Source organism: Theobroma cacao, chromosome 7, assembly GCF_053813885.1.
Source record: "Theobroma cacao isolate CCN51 chromosome 7, ASM5381388v1, whole genome shotgun sequence".
NCBI classification, from domain to species: Eukaryota; Viridiplantae; Streptophyta; class Magnoliopsida; order Malvales; family Malvaceae; genus Theobroma; species Theobroma cacao.
In genome coordinates, this window is record NC_142645.1 from 12,332,290 (window position 1) to 12,351,633 (window position 19,344).

The window sequence follows — 19,344 nt, forward strand, 5'->3', positions numbered from 1 at the left end:
CATTAACATGGAAACTTGAGTACCAAACACTGCACTTCTTGAACGGCACTGTAACTCCAAACGCACATTAAGAGTTTAACCAATAAGCTAGTAATTAAGCTACACTGTTTTATAGATATTCACACCAATGACTTAATTATGGACTTTTCAATATATATATGTTTATAATGGTGGTGATTAAACTTTGGTGTCTCGGATATATATCTTTTCACATCATAATTAATATACTTTTGGATTTACAATTTATTTAAATATCGTTTGATTAATACTTTTATTATCTGCTATTTGCTTAACCTTGATAAACACATAACGAGCAATCATTTTAAAGTCATGGGTGAAAGTGAGACCAAGGCCAAGGTTAATGTCAGACCCTCTTCCTCCTAAATATCTAGTGTTCCTTCCAAATCTCTAAATAGTTTTGTATAGTCCTAGCAATAAAAGCTTCTCTAAATAGTTTCGCATGGTCTTAAGAAAGAAAGCTTTCGCTAAATAATTTTGTCCAATAATAATGATAAAGTAGTTTTAATTATATCTAGGTGGTGTTGAATTGTGATAAATAATGCAGTCATCAAGTGAAGTAAAATACGTACTGTATGTTTTTCTTTTATCAAGGTAATTTTTCTCACCGGGCTTTTCTTGATAAAATTTTTAATGAAACAATATTTCAAAAGCATGAAAAGAAGTATAAGACATTAAACAAAGAAGTAAAACTTAAAGTCTGATTCAACAAAGACTTTGATTTCTCCACCTTTTAGGTCCAGAAAAGAATTGTCGTTGGTAACATCAAAATGATAAATTAGGCTTAAGAAATGTTGACGATAAGTTGCTGGTTGTACCATCAGTTTGCATCTCAGAAGTTCTGAGCAGTCCATTTGCTTCTTTACCGGACCCAACTCTATCCCTCTCACTCTACTTGCAAAGTTCAAAGAGCATATGGTCTCAACGAGGTCATTCTCCTGAGGACTGCTTTGTACAAACATAAGTGTCTTTGAATCTCCCCCTAACAAACATAAACCTAATTATCAGGCTTTTTACTTCTATCTCTGTAGAAATTCTATGACCGAAATAACAGAAGTTTGACCATGAAAGTAAAAAAAATAAAGGAAATTTTAATCTTGACTTGTTTTTATCATTTATGTCACAGTAATTTCCTTGTAGGGGATATAAAGATAAAAATTTACCTAAAGAGTCTTGAAGCAAGTGTGTGAGCTTTGAATTCCTGCATGATTAAACTCATCTCTGTATTTTTATAACCTGGAAGGAATGTGAGGGCTTTTAGTAGCACGAGCAGATATGACATTGCCGAGTGCAGACAAGGATCTGTTAATATTTTGAGTTTCCTTGAGTCTTTCTCCATGCACTTCTGGTTTTGCTACTCGTTCACTTCCAGCTAGGTCCACCAACCATAGCTTGCTCTTTGTGCATTCCCCATTCAACAAATTCTCTCCCTTAACCATCACACAATGTATGCTGCATCAAGAGCGACCCATAAGCTGGCATTTAGCTGTGTTTAAACACATTTTGTGCAATGAGTACTGAATTTAAAATCAACTGCAACAGACAGACCAGTGGGATCTACTGCGATGCTCATTGGCATTGGTTGAGCCAACAGCCCTCGCATTACTGCCAGTCTGTAGGACTTCCCAGACCTCATTCATGTTCTTTACATGTGCTTCAACGAGCCCTGGGACATGATCCATTCCTTCACCCACTTGCCTTATTTCAAGTCTACAAGTAGCCACATCAATGTGAAAGATTTAGCTATTTGAAAATTCATAAGAACAACTGTCCTTGGTAGCAGTCATTATATCATAGTAATCAGAGAGTAAAAGGAAAAATGTTGGGATAATCATTAATCAATCCTGAAGTCTCAGTCAGCAAATGTTGCAAAGTCACCAATATTACACACTGAATTTAGCTAGGGACAAGCACATAATTTTATTAGTTTATGATTGAGAGTTCATGGAAACTTCTTCCTCTAACACCTGAAACAAATGCAAAAAGAAAATCTGTACTCAAAACACTTCAGCATGACAATAACTAAAATGTATTGATACTCTTTGGACACAGTTAATCTCTCATCACGATGAATTAGCAACAAAAAGGATGTATGAAACTCAACTAACAAAAGTTGGCACAACCATTCTGGAAAAGAAAAAATGTCAAAGAAAAAAGGCTAAAACAAAATTACCCCACCTTTTTTGGCACCGAGCCTTGCTGAGTGCCTGAAACCAGTAAATCTCTTATCAGTTCATTGTATACTTCTAAGACACTGACTGATATCTCATATCGACGCAACTTCTGCCGCTCATTAATTATGCGAAACAATGCCTCAAGAGTCCCAAAATTTACTGTAAAAGTTTTTCCTATGCCTGTCTGTCCATAAGCAAAAACGCAGACATTGTAGCCATCCAGAACCGATGTAGCAAATGGAGCTGTGTCTTGGAAAACATCAGCTAAAAGAAACCAAGCAACAGAAGTAAATTATTATAAATATTCATTGAAAGAATCATTAGTAATATTTTGCGGTAAGCCCAAAACTGCTCCTAGAAATGGCATTACCTTGGTCTGCTTGAGGGCCAAAAACAGCATCAAACTTAAAGATTTTCCTCGGAGCACCATTTGATAATACAGTGAGTTCACCATCTTTTGCAGATTCAAAATCAACAGCCACTGAAAATTTTGAGTCTCAAAATTTTCAACCTATTTCAGACTTTTATATGGAAAATCGAATGTGGCTAACCTTTCAATTCTAGAACCTTGTTGTAGAGTTCTTTCCTTTCTTTGGCCCCTCTGAGAAAATTAATCTTGAGATCTTCATGCAAATCTGCTTGCTGGTTTACTTTTGGAAATATGATAATAGGATTATAAAAGAGACTAAAATGGATTCATGAGGTGATTAAAAACTATAAAGTATGATTAACGGTGCAGGCTAAGTGCTAACTTACTTCTGGAGAGAATTGAAGAGCCAATTTCATTGATATCCTTGAAGCAATAATTATACATGGATGCCTCCTCAGATAGCTTGATGTGTTCCATTTTCATTATCTGCAAATTGGAACTTCATAATATTTTGAAATTAAAGTTCTAGCTTTGTATAAATTATAGTTGCATCATTCAGTTCCAATTTTATGCCTTCAAATTTCTGGTCATGTCCCTCAATGATGAGAACCATCTGCTCTTCTCTTTCACTTCTCCCTCAGTTGCTAAGGCTATAAATGGATATAACAGCATTTGTTACTTATGCAAGCAAGTGCTAGGCAGTTACAGGGTAACAAAAGTTAAAAAAAAAAAAAGTTCATACCTAATGAGCCAACATGCATTGATTTGCGCATAAGCTCACTTTGGAGCTCCTGTAAAGATTTGCACGCTTCTCGACACTCTTTACTCTTAAGTTGGTTCTCCCTCTTAAGCCCTTCAAAGGCTCTCCTCATCTCTGCTATTTCCTTACTTTGGCGCTCATAATCTCTTTGCAGCTTTTCTTATTTTACTTCTACCCCACAGTCACTCATATCCTGCAAGCAATCAATATTAAATGATCTCAAATTTTCTTTACTTCCTATTTTCAGCTGTTCCATTCGAACCTTGAAAAAGTAATGTTCCATTACTTCTAGCGACTCAGATCTCTCAATTCAGCCTCTTTAAAACCTGCTGCACAAATTTGTTTAGTAAAAGTTTGAGCTCTTCTTGACTTCAAGCCGAGGGCAAATGTTTTTCTGAAAAACAATAAATAAATGGTTTGTAGGGAACTATTTCCTATCAGGAATGTTGCAAACATTTATGGCTTTTAATATGAGGTTTGTCCCATAGAACCTTAAATAAGTATGCCTACATTTTAAGTTTTAGACAATATGAATAAGCAGAGAGAACAAAGATAAGTATCCAAACTACAAACTTACTTGCACGAGAATCTTTCCTTACAGTAATGCCACATACAATTGGACACCTCATTAATCCTTCAAATCTAATGAGTAAGCCCCTACCGCTATCAACAAATGTTTTAATGTTAGATATAACCAGAGGCTTATGTGCACCTACCTGGCCATATATGTCTAGGCTGGACACAACTCACAATACGTTCAATCAAACTTGATCAAATAACAATACTAATCACTTAGTGTGATTTAGATCGGCAGCATAAAATCTGGTTTTTTCACCTTCTCTTGTTGTATAAATACATCAAATACTCTAATTCCAGGTGGACCGGTAGTGAAAACTATTTCTGCAAAAAGCAGATCAACGTTGTAAAAACCAGACTCCAATGATGAAAACTTGTATGAGAAGTCACCAAATTGCGCTGTATTGTACAATGAATTTCCCACTCCATCTCCAACGACACTATCAGTCCTTATAACATCACCACCAACATAACAACCGCCGTCCGAATAAATGACACCATCTAATTCCACTGCTCCATTTATGCACCTTGCATTGATGCTTATAACAGGAAGGTGTTCATGCTCCTTGTGTACATAGTCTGCAGTTCCTGGTAATGGAAGCAGCACAAAGGAAGAGTCCGGGGGCATTTCTTTGTGGAAAGTTTGGCAGACTGTGGAGAACTTTGCAGTGGGAGTTTTGTGCTTTACTTTAGTATCAGATCCATCAATGCCATTCTCTAAAGAAAACTCAATTGGAATATCGGGTGATCCGGTACATACAACAAGGTCTGGCAATGATAGAGAAAATCCCAACATGGACCGGCCTGAAACCGAACATAAATTCATTTACATCCTTACAACACTAGGATGCAAAGAACAAACAAATCATTTCTAAGCAAAGGTTGTTTACCATCAATTTTCTAATTGGCGTACTAATTGCTTTTGAACTTTGAGTTTGCCAGGGAACATCTATATCTAAATCAACAAAAACAAACCAAATTTAATTGAGAGATACATGTAAGGAAGGAAAATTCCAACCCAATTTTGTTTTAATTGAGAGACACATGCACCTAGCATTGAATTAAAAGAAAAACAAAATTCTTCAACAAGAAAAGAAATTACCAGAATTTGGGTGAGGGGAAGAATCTGAATCCAGCATAGACGGATTAACAAAGGAATAACAAAACCAAATTTAATTGAGAGATACATATAAGGAAGGAAAATTCCAACCCAATTTTGTTTTAATTGAGAGATACATGCACCTAATATCGAATTAAAAGAAAAACAAAATACTTCAAAAAGAAAAGAAATTACCAGAATTTGGTTGAGGGGAAGACTCTGAATCCAGCATAGACGGATTTAGTGACATGGCTGCATCAGTATCAGCCAAGGTGAAGAATAAAAAATGAATGAAATAACATGAAGAGGGGAAAGTACTGATGGGTTGGATTTAGTGAAATCTTGCAGTTAGAGCTGTGTTGTTGGCAAGAAACGTCAGCGAGGAGAAGTGGGTCAGTCCACAGCGGAACGTTGATATGTTCCATGGCCAAAGAAAACAAAGGAACTCTGTGATTTAAAGTGACCTTTAGTTAAGCTAAGTAATATTTTCTTATGAGATCATTACAATTATGAGTAAAAATTTCAATTATAATTAAATAATTTTCTTATATATCACATATTACATTCATAAAAGAGATTAATAAATAAATCAACATAAAATTGAATTAAATCTACATACAACATCACTTGAACTTGAGACCTAAAGATTTCAAGACCTTCTCCCTATTATTGAGATAAAGCTTTGTTGGCTAAAAATAAATAATATTAATCAATAGAAAATGGATATAAAAAAACTTGCAGTGTTGGTGTAAACACTGCAAATGATTACCTAAAAATAGAGAAATTTAGCAAAAGATTAAGCAAATCAAGGAGTAGCCATTCACTGCAAATGGTGCTAAATAATTGCTATGAAAAGAATAATACTAATCATATATAGTAAATTGTACAGGACTAAATATTTAATTAGTGAACATGCAAAGATCAGATTCATTTGTAAAAACTTTGAAGCTGTGATATATATTTGTCTTTAAATAATATGTATAAGCCAAAATTAACATATATATTGTTCTTAACCTAAAAATTTCAATTATAATTAAATAATTTTCTTATATATCACATATTACATTCATAAAAGAGATTAATAAATAAATCAACATAAAATTGAATTAAATCTACATACAACATCACTTGAACTTGAGACCTAAAGATTTCAAGACCTTCTCCCTATTATTGAGATAAAGCTTTGTTGGCTAAAAATAAATAATATTAATCAATAGAAAATGGATATAAAAAAACTTGCAGTGTTGGTGTAAACACTGCAAATGATTACCTAAAAATAGAGAAATTTAGCAAAAGATTAAGCAAATCAAGGAGTAGCCATTCACTGCAAATGGTGCTAAATAATTGCTATGAAAAGAATAATACTAATCATATATAGTAAATTGTACAGGACTAAATATTTAATTAGTGAACATGCAAAGATCAGATTCATTTGTAAAAACTTTGAAGCTGTGATATATATTTGTCTTTAAATAATATGTATAAGCCAAAATTAACATATATATTGTTCTTAACCTATGTTTTTCTTTAACTGTGAAGTCAAACAACTGAGCTTGATTTAATCAAAAGAAGCTATCAACAGCTTGACAAAAAAGAGCAGTTGAGGAACAAGAATTAACGTACCTGCAGTGTCATTGATGATTACTATCTCCTTGTTCGACTAGTGCGAGCATTCTTGTTTGACTTTTTTGGCCTTCCATGATGTTTGGCTTCAACCAAGCTCACAATCCATTTGGGTTTATCGGTGTGGAAAACAGCATATCCCATAGCCACTCCGAACATAAATCCAGACATGTATCCCATTAACACAACTTTCCACCCAAATCTAATTTCAGATTTTGAGCCATCTTCTTCGTCTAAGTTTAAAGATGGTGGCTGTTGTGCTTCATTACTGCTGCAATATCTTGAAAGTGGAAAACCGCATAATCTGTCATTCCCTTCGTAGGAATTGTTCTCAAACGTATTAATCACCTACAAATAAAGAAATTTAGTAAAAAGAAAACAAATCAATGAGTAGCCATTAACCACAAATGTCGCTAAATAATTACTATGAACAGAATAATATTAATCATAGTCAAAAAAATAGGACTAAGTATTATAATTTGTAAAACTTTGAAGTCTGTCATATATATATTTGTCTTGAAATAATATATATATATATATATGCCAAACTTAACATATATATCCTTACCAACTTTCGTTTCTTTAATTGTGGAGTCAAACAGCTAACCTTGATTTCACCAAAAGAAACTATCAACAGCTAAATAAAAAGTGCATTTGATGAAGAAGAATGAACGTACCTGCAGTGTCACTGATGATTACTAACTCCTTGTCCGACTAGTACGAGTAGTCTTGTTTGACTTTTTTGGCCTTCGATGATGTTTGGCTTCAACAAAGCTCACAATCCATTTGGGTTTACCGGTCTGAAAAACAACATATCCCATACCCACTCCAAACATAAATCCAGACATGTATCCAATTAGCACAACTTTCCACCCAAATCTAATTCCAGATTTTGAGTGATCTTCTTCTTGTAACTTTGAAGGTGGTGGCTGTTGCACTTCATTACTACTACAATTTCTAGAGAGTGGAAAACCACATAATCCATCATTCCCTTCATAGGAATTGTTTTCAAATGTGTTGAATTGTTTGCCTTCAGGTATGCGCCCAACAAGTTTATTCTTGGAAAGGTTTAGGGACGAAAGCATTGTCAAATTCAACAATTGTTCTGGAATCTTTCCATCGAGCTTGTTCGAGGATAGGTCTAACCATTCAAGATTGATCAAATTTCCAAATGATGGTGGAATATGACCAATAAGGTGATTATGAGAAAAGTTAAGCCCGATGACTGAACGAAGCTTTCCAATAACTCTTGGAATCTCTCCTTCAAACTTGTTATTTGATAGATCAATGATTGTTAATGTGGCAAAAATTTTCATTAATTCAACCTCTTGCCCTTTTTCGATCAAATAAACAGAATAAGTGTAGAAGTTATTTGTTTCCTTATCCAAACCCCCCATATAAGGCATGACATCTCTATTTTCTTCAGCATTCATCATAGCCTTGAAATTTTCTATGTACCCAGTTGGCAACTGTCCAGTAAAACTGTTGTTGGAGAGGTCCAAAATTTGCAACTTACCAAAATAATGCATATGCCTTTTGCTATTTATGGAACCATGCATTTGATTTGATTTCATTACAAGAACTTTTAGCTCTTGAAGAGTTCCCAACCAATGAGGGAATGTAGCATTGATCTTGTTGTTGCCAAGATCTAGTACTTGTAGACTTCCACAATTAAGGATGGATCGTGTTAAAGGCCCCTCCAATTGATTAGCATTCAAGTTCAGATTCTTCAACCGACATCCCCTTGCAAATGTTGAAGGAATAGTTCCATGAAGTTTGTTCATCCTTAGATTCAATATCCAAAGTCTTTTGCTTAATTCTCCAAAACAATGTGGAATAATTCCATTGAAATTGTTGTGAGACATGTCTAAAACTTCAAGATAACTCACATTGCATATGAGATCAGATATCTCTCCACTCAGATTGTTATTTGAGATTAAAAAAATAGATGTGTTCAAAGGTGGAATCGGAAGATTTCCTTGAACTAAATTGAAGCTTAGGTCAAGGATTATGATTTTCCTCCATGGAAGTTGCTCTAATTCTGTCATAGAGTTGTGAGATAGATTTAAGTAAAACAAAGAGTCTTTCCCAACATCCCACATAAATTTGGGAATCTTGCCAGAAATTCTATTATTGGAAACGTCTAAATACTCCAAAACTTTTGAGCCCCTTAAAAATTGGGGGAATTGATTGACATCACAAGACGACAAATCCAAAAAATATAGACTTGGCAATGTATAATTAGCACTGGTATGATTAGAGTCGAAGTATATATTGTTATATGAAAGAGCAAGGTATTGGAGATTTTGGAGTTTTGAAAACAGGACAGATTCTACAATTCCACTAAGATTATTTGATGATAAATCAAGCAAAGTAAGGTTCACAAGTTGAGATATTGAAGATGGAAGTGTACCGTTGAGAAAATTAAAAGATAAGTCTAGAGTGATGAGATTAGGAAAAGTAGTTACCTCATTTGGAATGGAATCTTGTAGTTGATTGTGAGAGATGTCCAAGAATTCAAGATGAGTTAGGTTTGTGAGTGAAGATGGAATCTGTCCACTAAAATAATTATTTGAGAGGCTCAAGTAATTGAGTTGCGAGAGATTCCCTAATGATCTCGGAATTATTCCTGAAAAGTTACATTCTTCAAGACTCAATTCTTCCAAGGAAACAAGGTTACCAATTGAGTTAGGCAATGCTCCAGAAAAATTCGTAGAACTTAAATCCAAAACTTTCAATGAAACTAAATTGCCAATGGAAGTAGGCAATGCTCCAGAGAGGGATGTGCCACTTAGAACCAAATATCTCAATGAAACTAAATTGCCAATGGAATTAGGCAATGCTCCAGAAATATTCGTAAAACTTAGAGCCAAAATTTCCAATGAAACTAAATTGCCAATCGAATTAGGCAATGCTCCAGAAATATTCGTAAAACTTAGGGACAAAATTTCCAATGAAACTAAATTGCCAATGGAATTAGGTAATGCTCCAAAGAGGGACGTCGTACTTAGATCCAAATGTTTCAATGAAACTAAATTGCCAATGGAATTAGGCAATGCTCCAGAGAGGGGCGTGGAACGTAGATCCAAATATTTCAATGAAACTAAATTGCCAATAGATTTAGGCAATACTCCAGAAAGCTTTGTAAAACTTAGATCCAAATCTTTCAATGAAACTAAATTGCCAATGGAATTAGGCAATGCTCTAGAAAAATTCGTAAAACTTAGAGCCAAAATTTCCAATGAAACTAAATTGCCAATGGAATTAGGTAATGCTCCAGAGAGGGACGTGAAACTTAGATCTAAATCTTTCAATGAAACTAAATTGCCAATGGAATTAGGCAATGCTCCAGAGAGATTTGTAAGACTTAGATCTAATAGCTCAAAATGGTTGCTCTGGTTGAAGTTTGGAAGATAGATTTTGAGTTCCTGGTTGTATCCTAAATTGAGCAACTTGAGGTTTGGCAGGAGAAAAATGCTTTCTGGGAATTTTCCTTGCAAATCACAATCTTCAAGACTAAGAGAGCTTAAAGAAGAAGATATATCCATCAAGACATTAGGATTAATAGAAGACATGTTGATTCTATCAAGAAACAGTTGTCTCACCTCTGTTAGGTTCTGAACAAGCCTTGCCAAAGTACGTTCGTCTAGTGCTTGAGGATAATTCCAAGAGAGATCAAGTGAAACCAACTTTGACAAGTGGGAGATTTGGAGTGGAATTTGTCCTGCAAAGACTGACTCCGTGAGGTTGAGTTGCGTCAGACTTGTAAACCGAGCAAACTCAGATGACATCTTGGAATGGTTAAAATCGTTATGAGCGAGGTTAAGCTTCTGCAGGTGTGGGAGATGGAAAAGACTACTGTTGGAAGGAATGGCACCATATAACCAACTGCAACTGAGGTCAAGGCCAATCACTTGGCCTGTTATATTGTCGCAAGTGACTCCATCCCATGCGCAGCAATCAGTCCCTTCCTTCCACGAATCAGTCTTAGGATAAGATGGAGTGCCAATAAATTCGCATCTCCAAGAAGCAACTTTGTTGATGGAAAAAGAGCTTTTAAATTTCATCAAAGCTGAAGCCTCATTGTGAGAGCATGGGGGAGTTGCTGAAGGGGCAAATGAAGAGGATGAAAGAGTAGGCTGAGAACTCAAGCAAAAGAATAGTAGGCAGAGAAGCTGATAGAACATTAGTAAGCACTCCATCTTTCTGATTATAGTTATGAGAACAGAAGCATGTAGTATACTTATAGGCTGCCAAGTCAAACCAAAGTCCTGCAATGCAATAAGGATGCCAAAATGTTTGTTGAGCAAGACATAAACAGAGGGGTCCATCCATTGCCAAAGATTTGTTACCAAGTAAACATGTCAGCTACTGTCAAGTCATGTTAGTTTGGGGTTGAAGCATTAAATCATCATTTGTAGTATATAAAGAGCGTAAGGACATTGGTGGGGTCAATTGACATGTTCTGTCCCAACTCCCAATTTATTAGCAGAAATCTGGACCACGACATTTAACAGATAAGGTCTATGGACATGTATATGTCCCCATTGTCACAACTCTCGAAATTAGTATTCCTATAAATCAATCAAGTCTTTCAAAGGTTAATTTACAAATCTGTGTGTATTGGTTTTAGTCCATTTGCGGGGCTATGAAGAATAATGCAGTCCGTTCTGGGCAGTTGGATTTCCTTTTTCTGATGTTTTGTGGTCCTGGATGGAGTCCATGTATTATGTGTCTCCATTTTTCATTAATTAATTCCTGCTACTCAAAAAATAAATTATTTATTCAAAGGAAAAGCATTAAAACTAACAAGGGATTTACAATTTAAGACTGCACTTAAAAAAAGAAGTAGAATTCAAGTAAAAACAATAGAAGGCAGAGAAGCTGATAGAACATTAGTAAGTATCCCATCTTTCTGATTCAAAGGAACTTCAAATATAATTATGATACTCGAAACATGTATAACATGTATACTTATAGGCTGTCAAGTCAAACTCAAGTCTTGCAATGCAATAAGGATGTCAAAAGATTTATGGACGATTGTATCAGCATATTTTGTCTATACGCTTTTTTAATATAAAAAAAATTTCAAAATTGTAAGAAATAATTTAGTTGAGATTATAGCGTCCTGTTCTAATTCGTAGTGTAGTTGTGATGATTAAGACAAAGGACTAGTTGGGTGGCAGAAAACATGTTGGCATAAAAGGGAGCCTTCAGCCAGAAAATTCAAATACAAGTTGCCAATTAGACAGGGCAAAGAGGTTGCGTTTTGGAGACATGTGGTAACAATTATAGCGTATTCTTAAGCTTATAGAACGAGTTGCATATTTCTATAGTGTTGATATATCACCTACTTTCTATACTTTGGGGTTGGAAATGATGATTAATAATTTGGAAGGTTTTACTCTGAAACTGATGGAGATTTGTTACGTTGGATCCAGAGATTTTTCTCCCTCAAGACCAAGTAAAACATGTCAACTCCTGTCAAGTCATGTTAGCGTGTTAGTTTGGGGTTGAAACTTTAATCAGCATATGTAATATATAAAGAGCGTAAGGACCGGGGTCAATTAACATGATCTGTCCCAACTCCTAATTCATTAGCAGAAATCTTGACCAAGACCTTTAAAAGAGCTTGTCTTGGTCCATCCATTGCCAAAGACGATCAGCTCTATGGACATATATGTCCTCATTGTCACAACTCTCAAAATTTGTATTCCTATAAGTCAATCAAGTCTTCCAAACGTTAATTTATAAATCTCCGTGCATTGATTTTAGTCCATTTGTGGGGCTGTGAAGAATAATGCAGTCCGGTCTGGGTAGTTTGATTTCCTTTTTCCTGATGTTTTGTGGTCCTGGATGGAGTCCATTTACTATGTGTCTCCATTCTTCATCAATAAATTCCTGCTATTCAAAAAAACCAGAAAAATGCAGAGGACTGATACAACACTTTTCGCATTGAATTTATTTATTCAAAAAGAAAAGCACTAAAACTAACAAGGGATTTACATTTTCCACCCAAACCCCTAAGCTTATCAAATTCAAAAAATTAAAAGAAATAAAAACTGGTTTTCTTAGAATTATAGTGACTACTCTCTCCTCTATTATTGGGAGTGCTACAATTAATTGATAATGCAGGAACTTTTAGTTTACCAATCAGTCTAAGAATAAAATTTAGTTGAAACTGTAGCATTCTATTTTAATTTCAAATCGGGGGTTGAACATCAATTACTCAAAGATTTGTTATGCCATAGAATAGAAGACTTGTTGGCCTCAAAAGTCTTGAGCAAGGATAACATTTTATCTCTTTCAGAAATCTGAATTGAAAGAAGATAGAGGAAAAGGTAGAAAGGATTGTTCACAAAAATGAGAGTAGACCTTCCACCATCTTTCCTACAACCTTGGGGTTGAATGAGCAGAGCATTCCTTGAGTGTTTATCAGCAATTCGGGACTAGTCATTTTTCTTATTTCTTTCTAACTTGTAATTGGAAAATGTTCAAGTATTCCTACGTTGTTAGAAAGTCAGAAAGGCATTATACACAGCACTTTAATAACTTACCTGTGTCTTATATCTTACAGCAACAATTTTATCTTGCTTTTGGGACTGGAATTAATGTTAAGAATTTACATTATGAATGCTAAGAATTTCTGATCAATAATTATGTCTGTTAGTGATATATGGTTAGAGGCTTAGAATCATTATTAATGAGAAGAAACATGATGGTGCACTTTAGAAGTTGGGATATATGTTGAAACCTATAGGTTATGTAATAATTAAATAGACATGTGACTATGGTCTCTACTTGTAATGTTTACAAAGTCCATCAATAGCATATAGAACAATAGTCCATGTATGTATTTATCCCTTTAAATTTTATATCTCAAATTTTAAAATTCTAGATTTGTCTTTAACTATGAAATTAATTTTAATATTATGATCTTATACATGAAGAAAAAAAAGAGTTATGACACGTTAACTGAAAATTCCTAAAAATATCAAAAGGATTTTTTTTTAATTCTTTTCTTGTATGATTCACAAATCTAGACAATCAATTTAGACTTGTATAAAGTTAAGGTTTTTCACATGTTAGAGAGTTAATTGATCAAGGAAGAGGAAGATCGTAGTACATTGCATCTCAACATTTAATTTGGTTAATATTGTTTCCGTTATCAAATCATATATTAAGAATCAACTATGTTTTTAATTTTGCACCTGAGCATTTAGCTCATTGGTTGATGCATGATCCCTCTGCTAAAAAAATAGAATTTAAATCTCTCTTCCCCAATTATATATATATATATAAACTACATTTTTAATTTTTAATTTTTGTTATGGTTGATCCTAAATTAGTATAAATTAATTCTACATAAATTTAACAAATAACTCTTCAAACATTTAAATTTAGTTTTGAGTCTCATCGTCTCATCTTACATGGGTCTAGTTCTTTTTTTTTTTTTTATGTTAGAAATTCACGCAGGGCCCAGCTATCTTGTTAAATTTTATTAATTACGAAAATTTTTTATGGGTCTAGTTCTACATGGTATTAATTTGTTAATCCATTTAGTTTTGTTCAAGGGTTTTTTATATTAGATTATAACTGTAAATTTTTTTTTTGTAAATGTGATGAACAAAAAGATAATTTTGAATTTACAGCTTGTTTTGTGAAGAAAAAGAGGATTTTTAGCACGTATCTAGTCTCTAGGCCTTACATGCATGCAAATAAAGTCTATGTTATATACCGAAAATGTGACATGTGTTTAAGTGAATGTTGAATATATATCAAATAGTTAGTCTCTGGACCTTACATGCCAATAAAATCTATGTATATGCCACAAATGTGATATATATTCAATGGTGAATGTTGAATATATATCAAATAGTTAGTCTTTGAACCTTACATACCAATAAAATCTATGAATATGCCAAAAATGTGCCATGTATTTAATGGTGAATGTTGAATATATATCAAACAGTTAGTCTCTGGACCTTACATGCCAATAAAGTCTATGTATATGCCGAAAATGTGACATGTATTTAATGGTGAAGGTTGAATATATATCAAATAGTTAGTCTTTGGACTTTACATGCCTATGAAGTCTTTGTATATGCCGAAAATGTGACGTGTATTTAAGGGTGATTAATGTTGAATATATATCAAACAGCTAGCCTCTGGACCTTACATGCCTATAAAGTCTATGTATATGTCGAAAATGTGACGTGTATTTAATGGTGAATGTTGAACATATATCAAAGTCTGTGGACTTTATTTTTTATTTTTTTAATAATTGGGGGAAGGGAAGAAGGGAGATTCGAATTCTACTTTTTAGGCAGGGGGATCAAGCACCATCATTGAGTCAAATGTTCGGGTGCTCTATGGACTTTATCTTAGATGCCACTAAAATCATTTTATTGATTGAGAAATCCATACTAAATTAATTACAAGACGACTTGCTCAGTACTTCAATTATGTGACATCCTTATTAATGTCGAAAAGTTGAATACCAAACATTTTTAAGTCATGGGTGAAAGTGAGACCAAGCCAGAGGTTAATGTCATACCTTCTTCCTCCTAAATATCTATTGTTCCTTCCAATTCTCCAACTAGTTTTGCATGGCCTTAGGAATGAAAGCTTTCTCTAAAAAGTTTTGTCCAATAATAATGTTAAAGTAGTTTTAACTGTGATAAGGGCTAAACTGTTTCTAAATCACACTTTCCATGGCTTTGTATCCAATTGTGCTTTTTAATAAAAGAGCCTTGCTCAGACATATTTTGTTTATGTTTCCCATTTTCTATGGTTACATTAGCTAGATAAAACTAGAATGATTTACCTTTATTTTTGTCAACCATGATGACTGTTTTTGAAATTACTCTTAAGACAGCAGAGAAATAAAGGTAGCAGAGCAACAAGCTATCAGAAGTCTGTTGCTCTAAATAGCTAAGGAATAAAGACCCAAAAATGCACCGGATTAATAAAAGGCTAAGGAAGAAAGAAGAAGCTTCAAACTGCACTGTTTTATTAAAGATGTAATTAATTAAGTCTTTTAAATTCTAGTTAGGTTAGTTAATAGGAAATTAGTTATGCTATTTTGTCCTTTTCTCTTCTACTCTATATATATATATGCAGACTTTGTAATTTTTTGTTGATGGAATGAATATGGAAATTCCCCAAACCGTCATACAATGTTTGACATGGTATCAAAGCAGATGATTCCTGGAAAAATGAATTTCTTCATTCCTTGAAACGATGGCTTTTCATCACTGGTAAAGTAATTTCTTATCAGTCTCATAGATTATTCATCAATTCTTAGCTTTTGTTTATTCGATCCATTGTTAGTTGATACCTGTATTAGGTTTTTTCTTTCAATCATGTCTGAATCAACTGAGTCAAGTTTTCAAGGATCACAAATCACATTTCAAATTTCACCCACTGGAGATCCCCAATCTCCTTATTTCCTTCATCATACTGACCATCCTAGCTCAGTCATCATCAACCCCAAGCTCACCACTACTAATTACGTAGCCTAGAGTAGATCCTTTCTTCTAGCTTTCTCAATCAAAAACAAAATGGGTTTCATAAATGGAACCATCCCCAAACCTCAACCAACTGATCCTTTATATCCTTCTTGGATACGCTACAACAATCTCACTATAGCTTGGATGCTTGATTTTATCACACCTCAAATATCATCAACCATTTTTTACATGGATTCTGCCCCAGATATTTGGAACATTTTGAAGCAGAGCTTTGCACAACCTGATGACACCAGGGTATGAAATCTACAATTTACCTTAGGCAATGTAACCCAAGGAACACGATCTGTTGATTCTTACTTTATTGAACTTAAGGGTATCTGGGAAAAGTTGAGGAATTACAAGCCTTTACCTCTTTGTGTGTGTGGGAAATGTAGTTCGGATTGCTTCAAGAAATACTCTTATCAATATCAGAAGGACATAGTTTTTAGATTCCTCAATGGCTTGAATGACTCTTTCTCAACTGTTGGGTCTCAAATTATACTCATGGACCCTATACCATCCCTTGACAAGGTGTATAGTCTTGTGTTGAGAGAAGAAGCTCAAAGAAACTTACTGTTTCAAGCTCAGCCAGGACTAGAATCCTCAACAATGTTAACTGCCAGTGATGGAAAGAAAAAATTTAAGAAAGACTTGGTGTGCTCACATTGTGGGAAGAAAGTTCATCTTAAGAAAAAATGCTATAGATTGGTGGGCTTTCCTGAAGATTTCAAATTCACCAAATCCAAGGCAAACTCCAAAAGAGGGAAGTCTATAGCAAATAATGTTACCAGTATGAATGAGGATGAATCTGCAGTGGTGCAGCTAGACCAGGAACAAAATTCAGCTGGAAATGGAACTATGTCTTAGATATCAGTCATCAAACAGCAAGTTAGTAGACTAATTGAACTCTTAAATGAAAATGGGATCACATGTTCTGATGGTAAGACTTCTTCACAAAATAGTCACCAAAACAAACTATCCTTGGTCAATTTAGCTTTTGCAAGTACTATCTCAAATCATCAATGTTTCAATAGTTGGAATAACATGCCATTGATTTTAGACAGATTAATAATCTCATGTTTAAACAAAACACCTGAATCATGGACTCTGGTGCTACTGATCATATCTAAGAAATTTTTATCATAACATGCTAAAAACGTTCACCCTACTCAGCTTTATCATCTGTCATATGTAAAGAGCGTAAGGACCGGGGTCAATTGACATGATTTGTCCCAACTCCCAATTCATTAGCAGAAATTTGGACCAAGACATTTAACAGATAAGGTCTATGGGCATATATGCCCTCATTGTCACAACTCCCAAAATTAGTATTCCTATAAGTCAATCAAGTCTTTCAAAGGTTGATTTATAAATCTGTGTGTATTGGTTTTATTCCATTTGTGGGGCTGTGAAGAATAATGTAGTCCGTTCTGAGCAGTTTGATTTCCTGTTTCTGACGTTTTCTGGTCCTAAATGGAGCCCATGTATTATGTGTCTCCATTCTTCGTCAATAAATTCCTGCTATTCAAAAAAAAAAAAAAAGGACTAATACAACTCTTTTGGCATTGAAATTATGTATTAAAAAAAAAGCATTAAAACTAACAAGGGATTTCCATTTTCAACGCAAACTCTTAAAATTATCAAATTAAAAAAACTAAAAGAAATAAAAACTAGTGTTCTTAGAATTATAGTCAGTAGTCTCACCTTTCAATAACTCTTTCATCTGTTATTGGTAGTGCTATAATTAATTGCTAATGAAGGAACTTTTAGTTCACCCGTCAATCTAAGAACAACATTTGGTAGATCAATTACTCAAAGAATGGAAGACTTGTTGACCTCAAAAGTCTGAGCAAGGATAACATTCTGTCTCTTTCAAAAATCTGAATTGAAAGGAGAAAGAGGAAAAGCTAGAAAGGATTATTCACAGAAATGAACGTAGACCTTACGCCATCTTTCCTACAATATTGGGGTTGAAATAGCAGAGCAATTGAGGAAAATGTTCAAGAATTCCTACGGTGTTAGAAAGTCAGAAAGACATCCTATAACACTGCACTTGAACCACTTACCTCTTCCTTATAGCTTAAAGCAACTATTTTAGCTTGCTTTTGGGTTTGGAATTAATGTTAAGAATTTCCGTTATGAATGCTAAGATGTCTGAGCTACAAGTTGATCAATAATTATGTATGTTATGGTTAGAGACTTAGAACCATTGATTTGCTATTTGAGTGTAATAATGGTAGTTGATAACGAGGCTAGAGTACAAGTTTGTGAAGTTTTTTATTAAAAGTAAATAAACAAAAATTCAAATTCGTAGATCTCATTACAAATGCAAATAAAAATCATAACTGTAGACACTGTAATTTTGCTTAGACAAACAAAAAAGAAATAAAAATTAAAAATTAATTAATTAAATAACTAGACACAAAAAAAAAAAGAGAGTACTGGCAGGGCACGGACACACCCTGCCAGTACCAACCAGGCACCACTACAGTGCTTCGCGTTTGGCAAAGGTAGTGGGACGACACCCATTGAGAGACAAAAAAAACGAGTATAAAGGGAAGGGGGCACTGTACCAGTGGGAGAGAGAAGAAAATCGGCAATCAAAAAACCCTAGTCTCTAGCAGTAAAAAAACCACAATCCAAAAATCAAAAAGAATACCAAAATATACCAAAAAATCAGAAAATATACACAATGAGAGAGGGAGAATGGTTGGGTTTTTTGGGTGAATTTTGGTTGATTTTTAGGGGGATAAAGCTTGGGTATTTGCCGCCGGTTAGAGTGGGTAAAGCTTGGGTTAGTTGCCGCCGGTTAGGGAGGATAAAGCTTGAGTATTTGCTACCAGTTAGAGGGGATAAAGCTTGGTTAGTTGCCACCGGTTAGAGTGGGTAAAGCTTGGGTTAGTTGCCGCCGGTTAGGGAGGATAAAACTTAGGTATTTACCACCGGTTAGAGAGGATAAAGCTGGGATCTATGCCGCCGGTTTGTGAGAGAGTCAAGGCGGGGTAGTGTTGCCGATGTTGAGAGTGTAAAAAGAAAGGTTGGGGGGTTGAAATTGAAAAAGAAAATAGAGAGTGAGAGAGAGAGATTAGCGCCACGGGGTTAGCAGTAGTGAGATTCAAAGGTTTGCCGCCGTGTGGGAGGAGGAGATTTGGGGTTGCAGCTGTTGGTGGGGTGAGTGAATAGAGGAGCGGCAAGGGTAGAGAGAGGTTAGA

General features: G+C 34.6%; 3 protein-coding genes and 1 pseudogene across 7 annotated transcripts; 1 reads left to right on the forward strand and 3 right to left on the reverse strand.

The window, feature by feature from the left end:
* Positions 1–416: 416 nt before the first annotated feature.
* Positions 417–3,441, reverse strand: LOC18594639 (kinesin-like protein KIN-14Q; annotated as a pseudogene). Its single transcript, XR_016027423.1, has 10 exons — positions 3,305–3,441; positions 3,136–3,212; positions 2,949–3,048; positions 2,744–2,842; positions 2,563–2,673; positions 2,353–2,456; positions 2,197–2,225; positions 1,567–1,728; positions 1,182–1,470; positions 417–1,000 (listed from the first exon to the last, which is right to left on the reverse strand). The product of XR_016027423.1 is annotated as a kinesin-like protein KIN-14Q (transcript).
* Positions 3,442–3,899: 458 nt separating this feature from the next.
* Positions 3,900–4,994, reverse strand: LOC148761695 (kinesin-like protein KIN-14Q). Its single transcript, XM_088808052.1, has 2 exons — positions 4,789–4,994; positions 3,900–4,702 (listed from the first exon to the last, which is right to left on the reverse strand). The coding sequence occupies exon 2, from the start codon at positions 4,692–4,694 to the stop codon at positions 4,125–4,127; it is 570 nt and encodes a 189-aa protein (XP_088664178.1). The 5' UTR covers positions 4,695–4,702; positions 4,789–4,994; the 3' UTR covers positions 3,900–4,124.
* Positions 4,788–10,854, reverse strand: LOC148761696 (receptor-like protein 6). Of its 4 annotated transcripts, XM_088808050.1 has the most exons (5): positions 7,298–10,854; positions 6,621–6,968; positions 5,193–5,444; positions 5,001–5,024; positions 4,788–4,853 (listed from the first exon to the last, which is right to left on the reverse strand). In XM_088808050.1, exon 1 carries the CDS (start codon positions 10,820–10,822, stop codon positions 7,319–7,321), a length of 3,504 nt encoding a protein of 1,167 aa, XP_088664176.1. In that variant the 5' UTR covers positions 10,823–10,854; the 3' UTR covers positions 4,788–4,853; positions 5,001–5,024; positions 5,193–5,444; positions 6,621–6,968; positions 7,298–7,318. The 4 variants fall into 4 exon arrangements, with proteins under 4 accessions (XP_088664176.1, XP_088664177.1, XP_088664174.1 ...); XM_088808051.1 differs by lacking the exon at positions 5,001–5,024 and having other exon boundaries at positions 5,193–5,351; XM_088808048.1 differs by lacking the exon at positions 5,001–5,024.
* A 5,329-nt stretch (positions 10,855–16,183) lies between these two features.
* On the forward strand, positions 16,184–16,999 carry LOC148761697 (uncharacterized). Its single transcript, XM_088808688.1, has 2 exons — positions 16,184–16,387; positions 16,466–16,999. Exons 1-2 carry the CDS (start codon positions 16,184–16,186, stop codon positions 16,997–16,999), a joined length of 738 nt encoding a protein of 245 aa, XP_088664814.1.
* The last annotated feature ends 2,345 nt before the right edge of the window (positions 17,000–19,344 follow it).

Excerpts from the sequence above, each read along its gene's own strand:
- LOC148761697 (XM_088808688.1), top strand. The coding sequence starts at position 16,184 with ATGGGTTTCATAAATGGAACCATCCCCAAACCTCAACCAACTGATCCT. Across the intron at positions 16,388-16,465 it reads CACAACCTGATGACACCAGG|GGTATCTGGGAAAAGTTGAG; the intron begins GTATGAAATCTA and ends ATTGAACTTAAG.
- LOC148761695 (XM_088808052.1), bottom strand. The coding sequence starts at position 4,694 with ATGTTGGGATTTTCTCTATCATTGCCAGACCTTGTTGTATGTACCGGA.
- LOC148761696 (XM_088808051.1), bottom strand. The coding sequence starts at position 10,822 with ATGGAGTGCTTACTAATGTTCTATCAGCTTCTCTGCCTACTATTCTTT.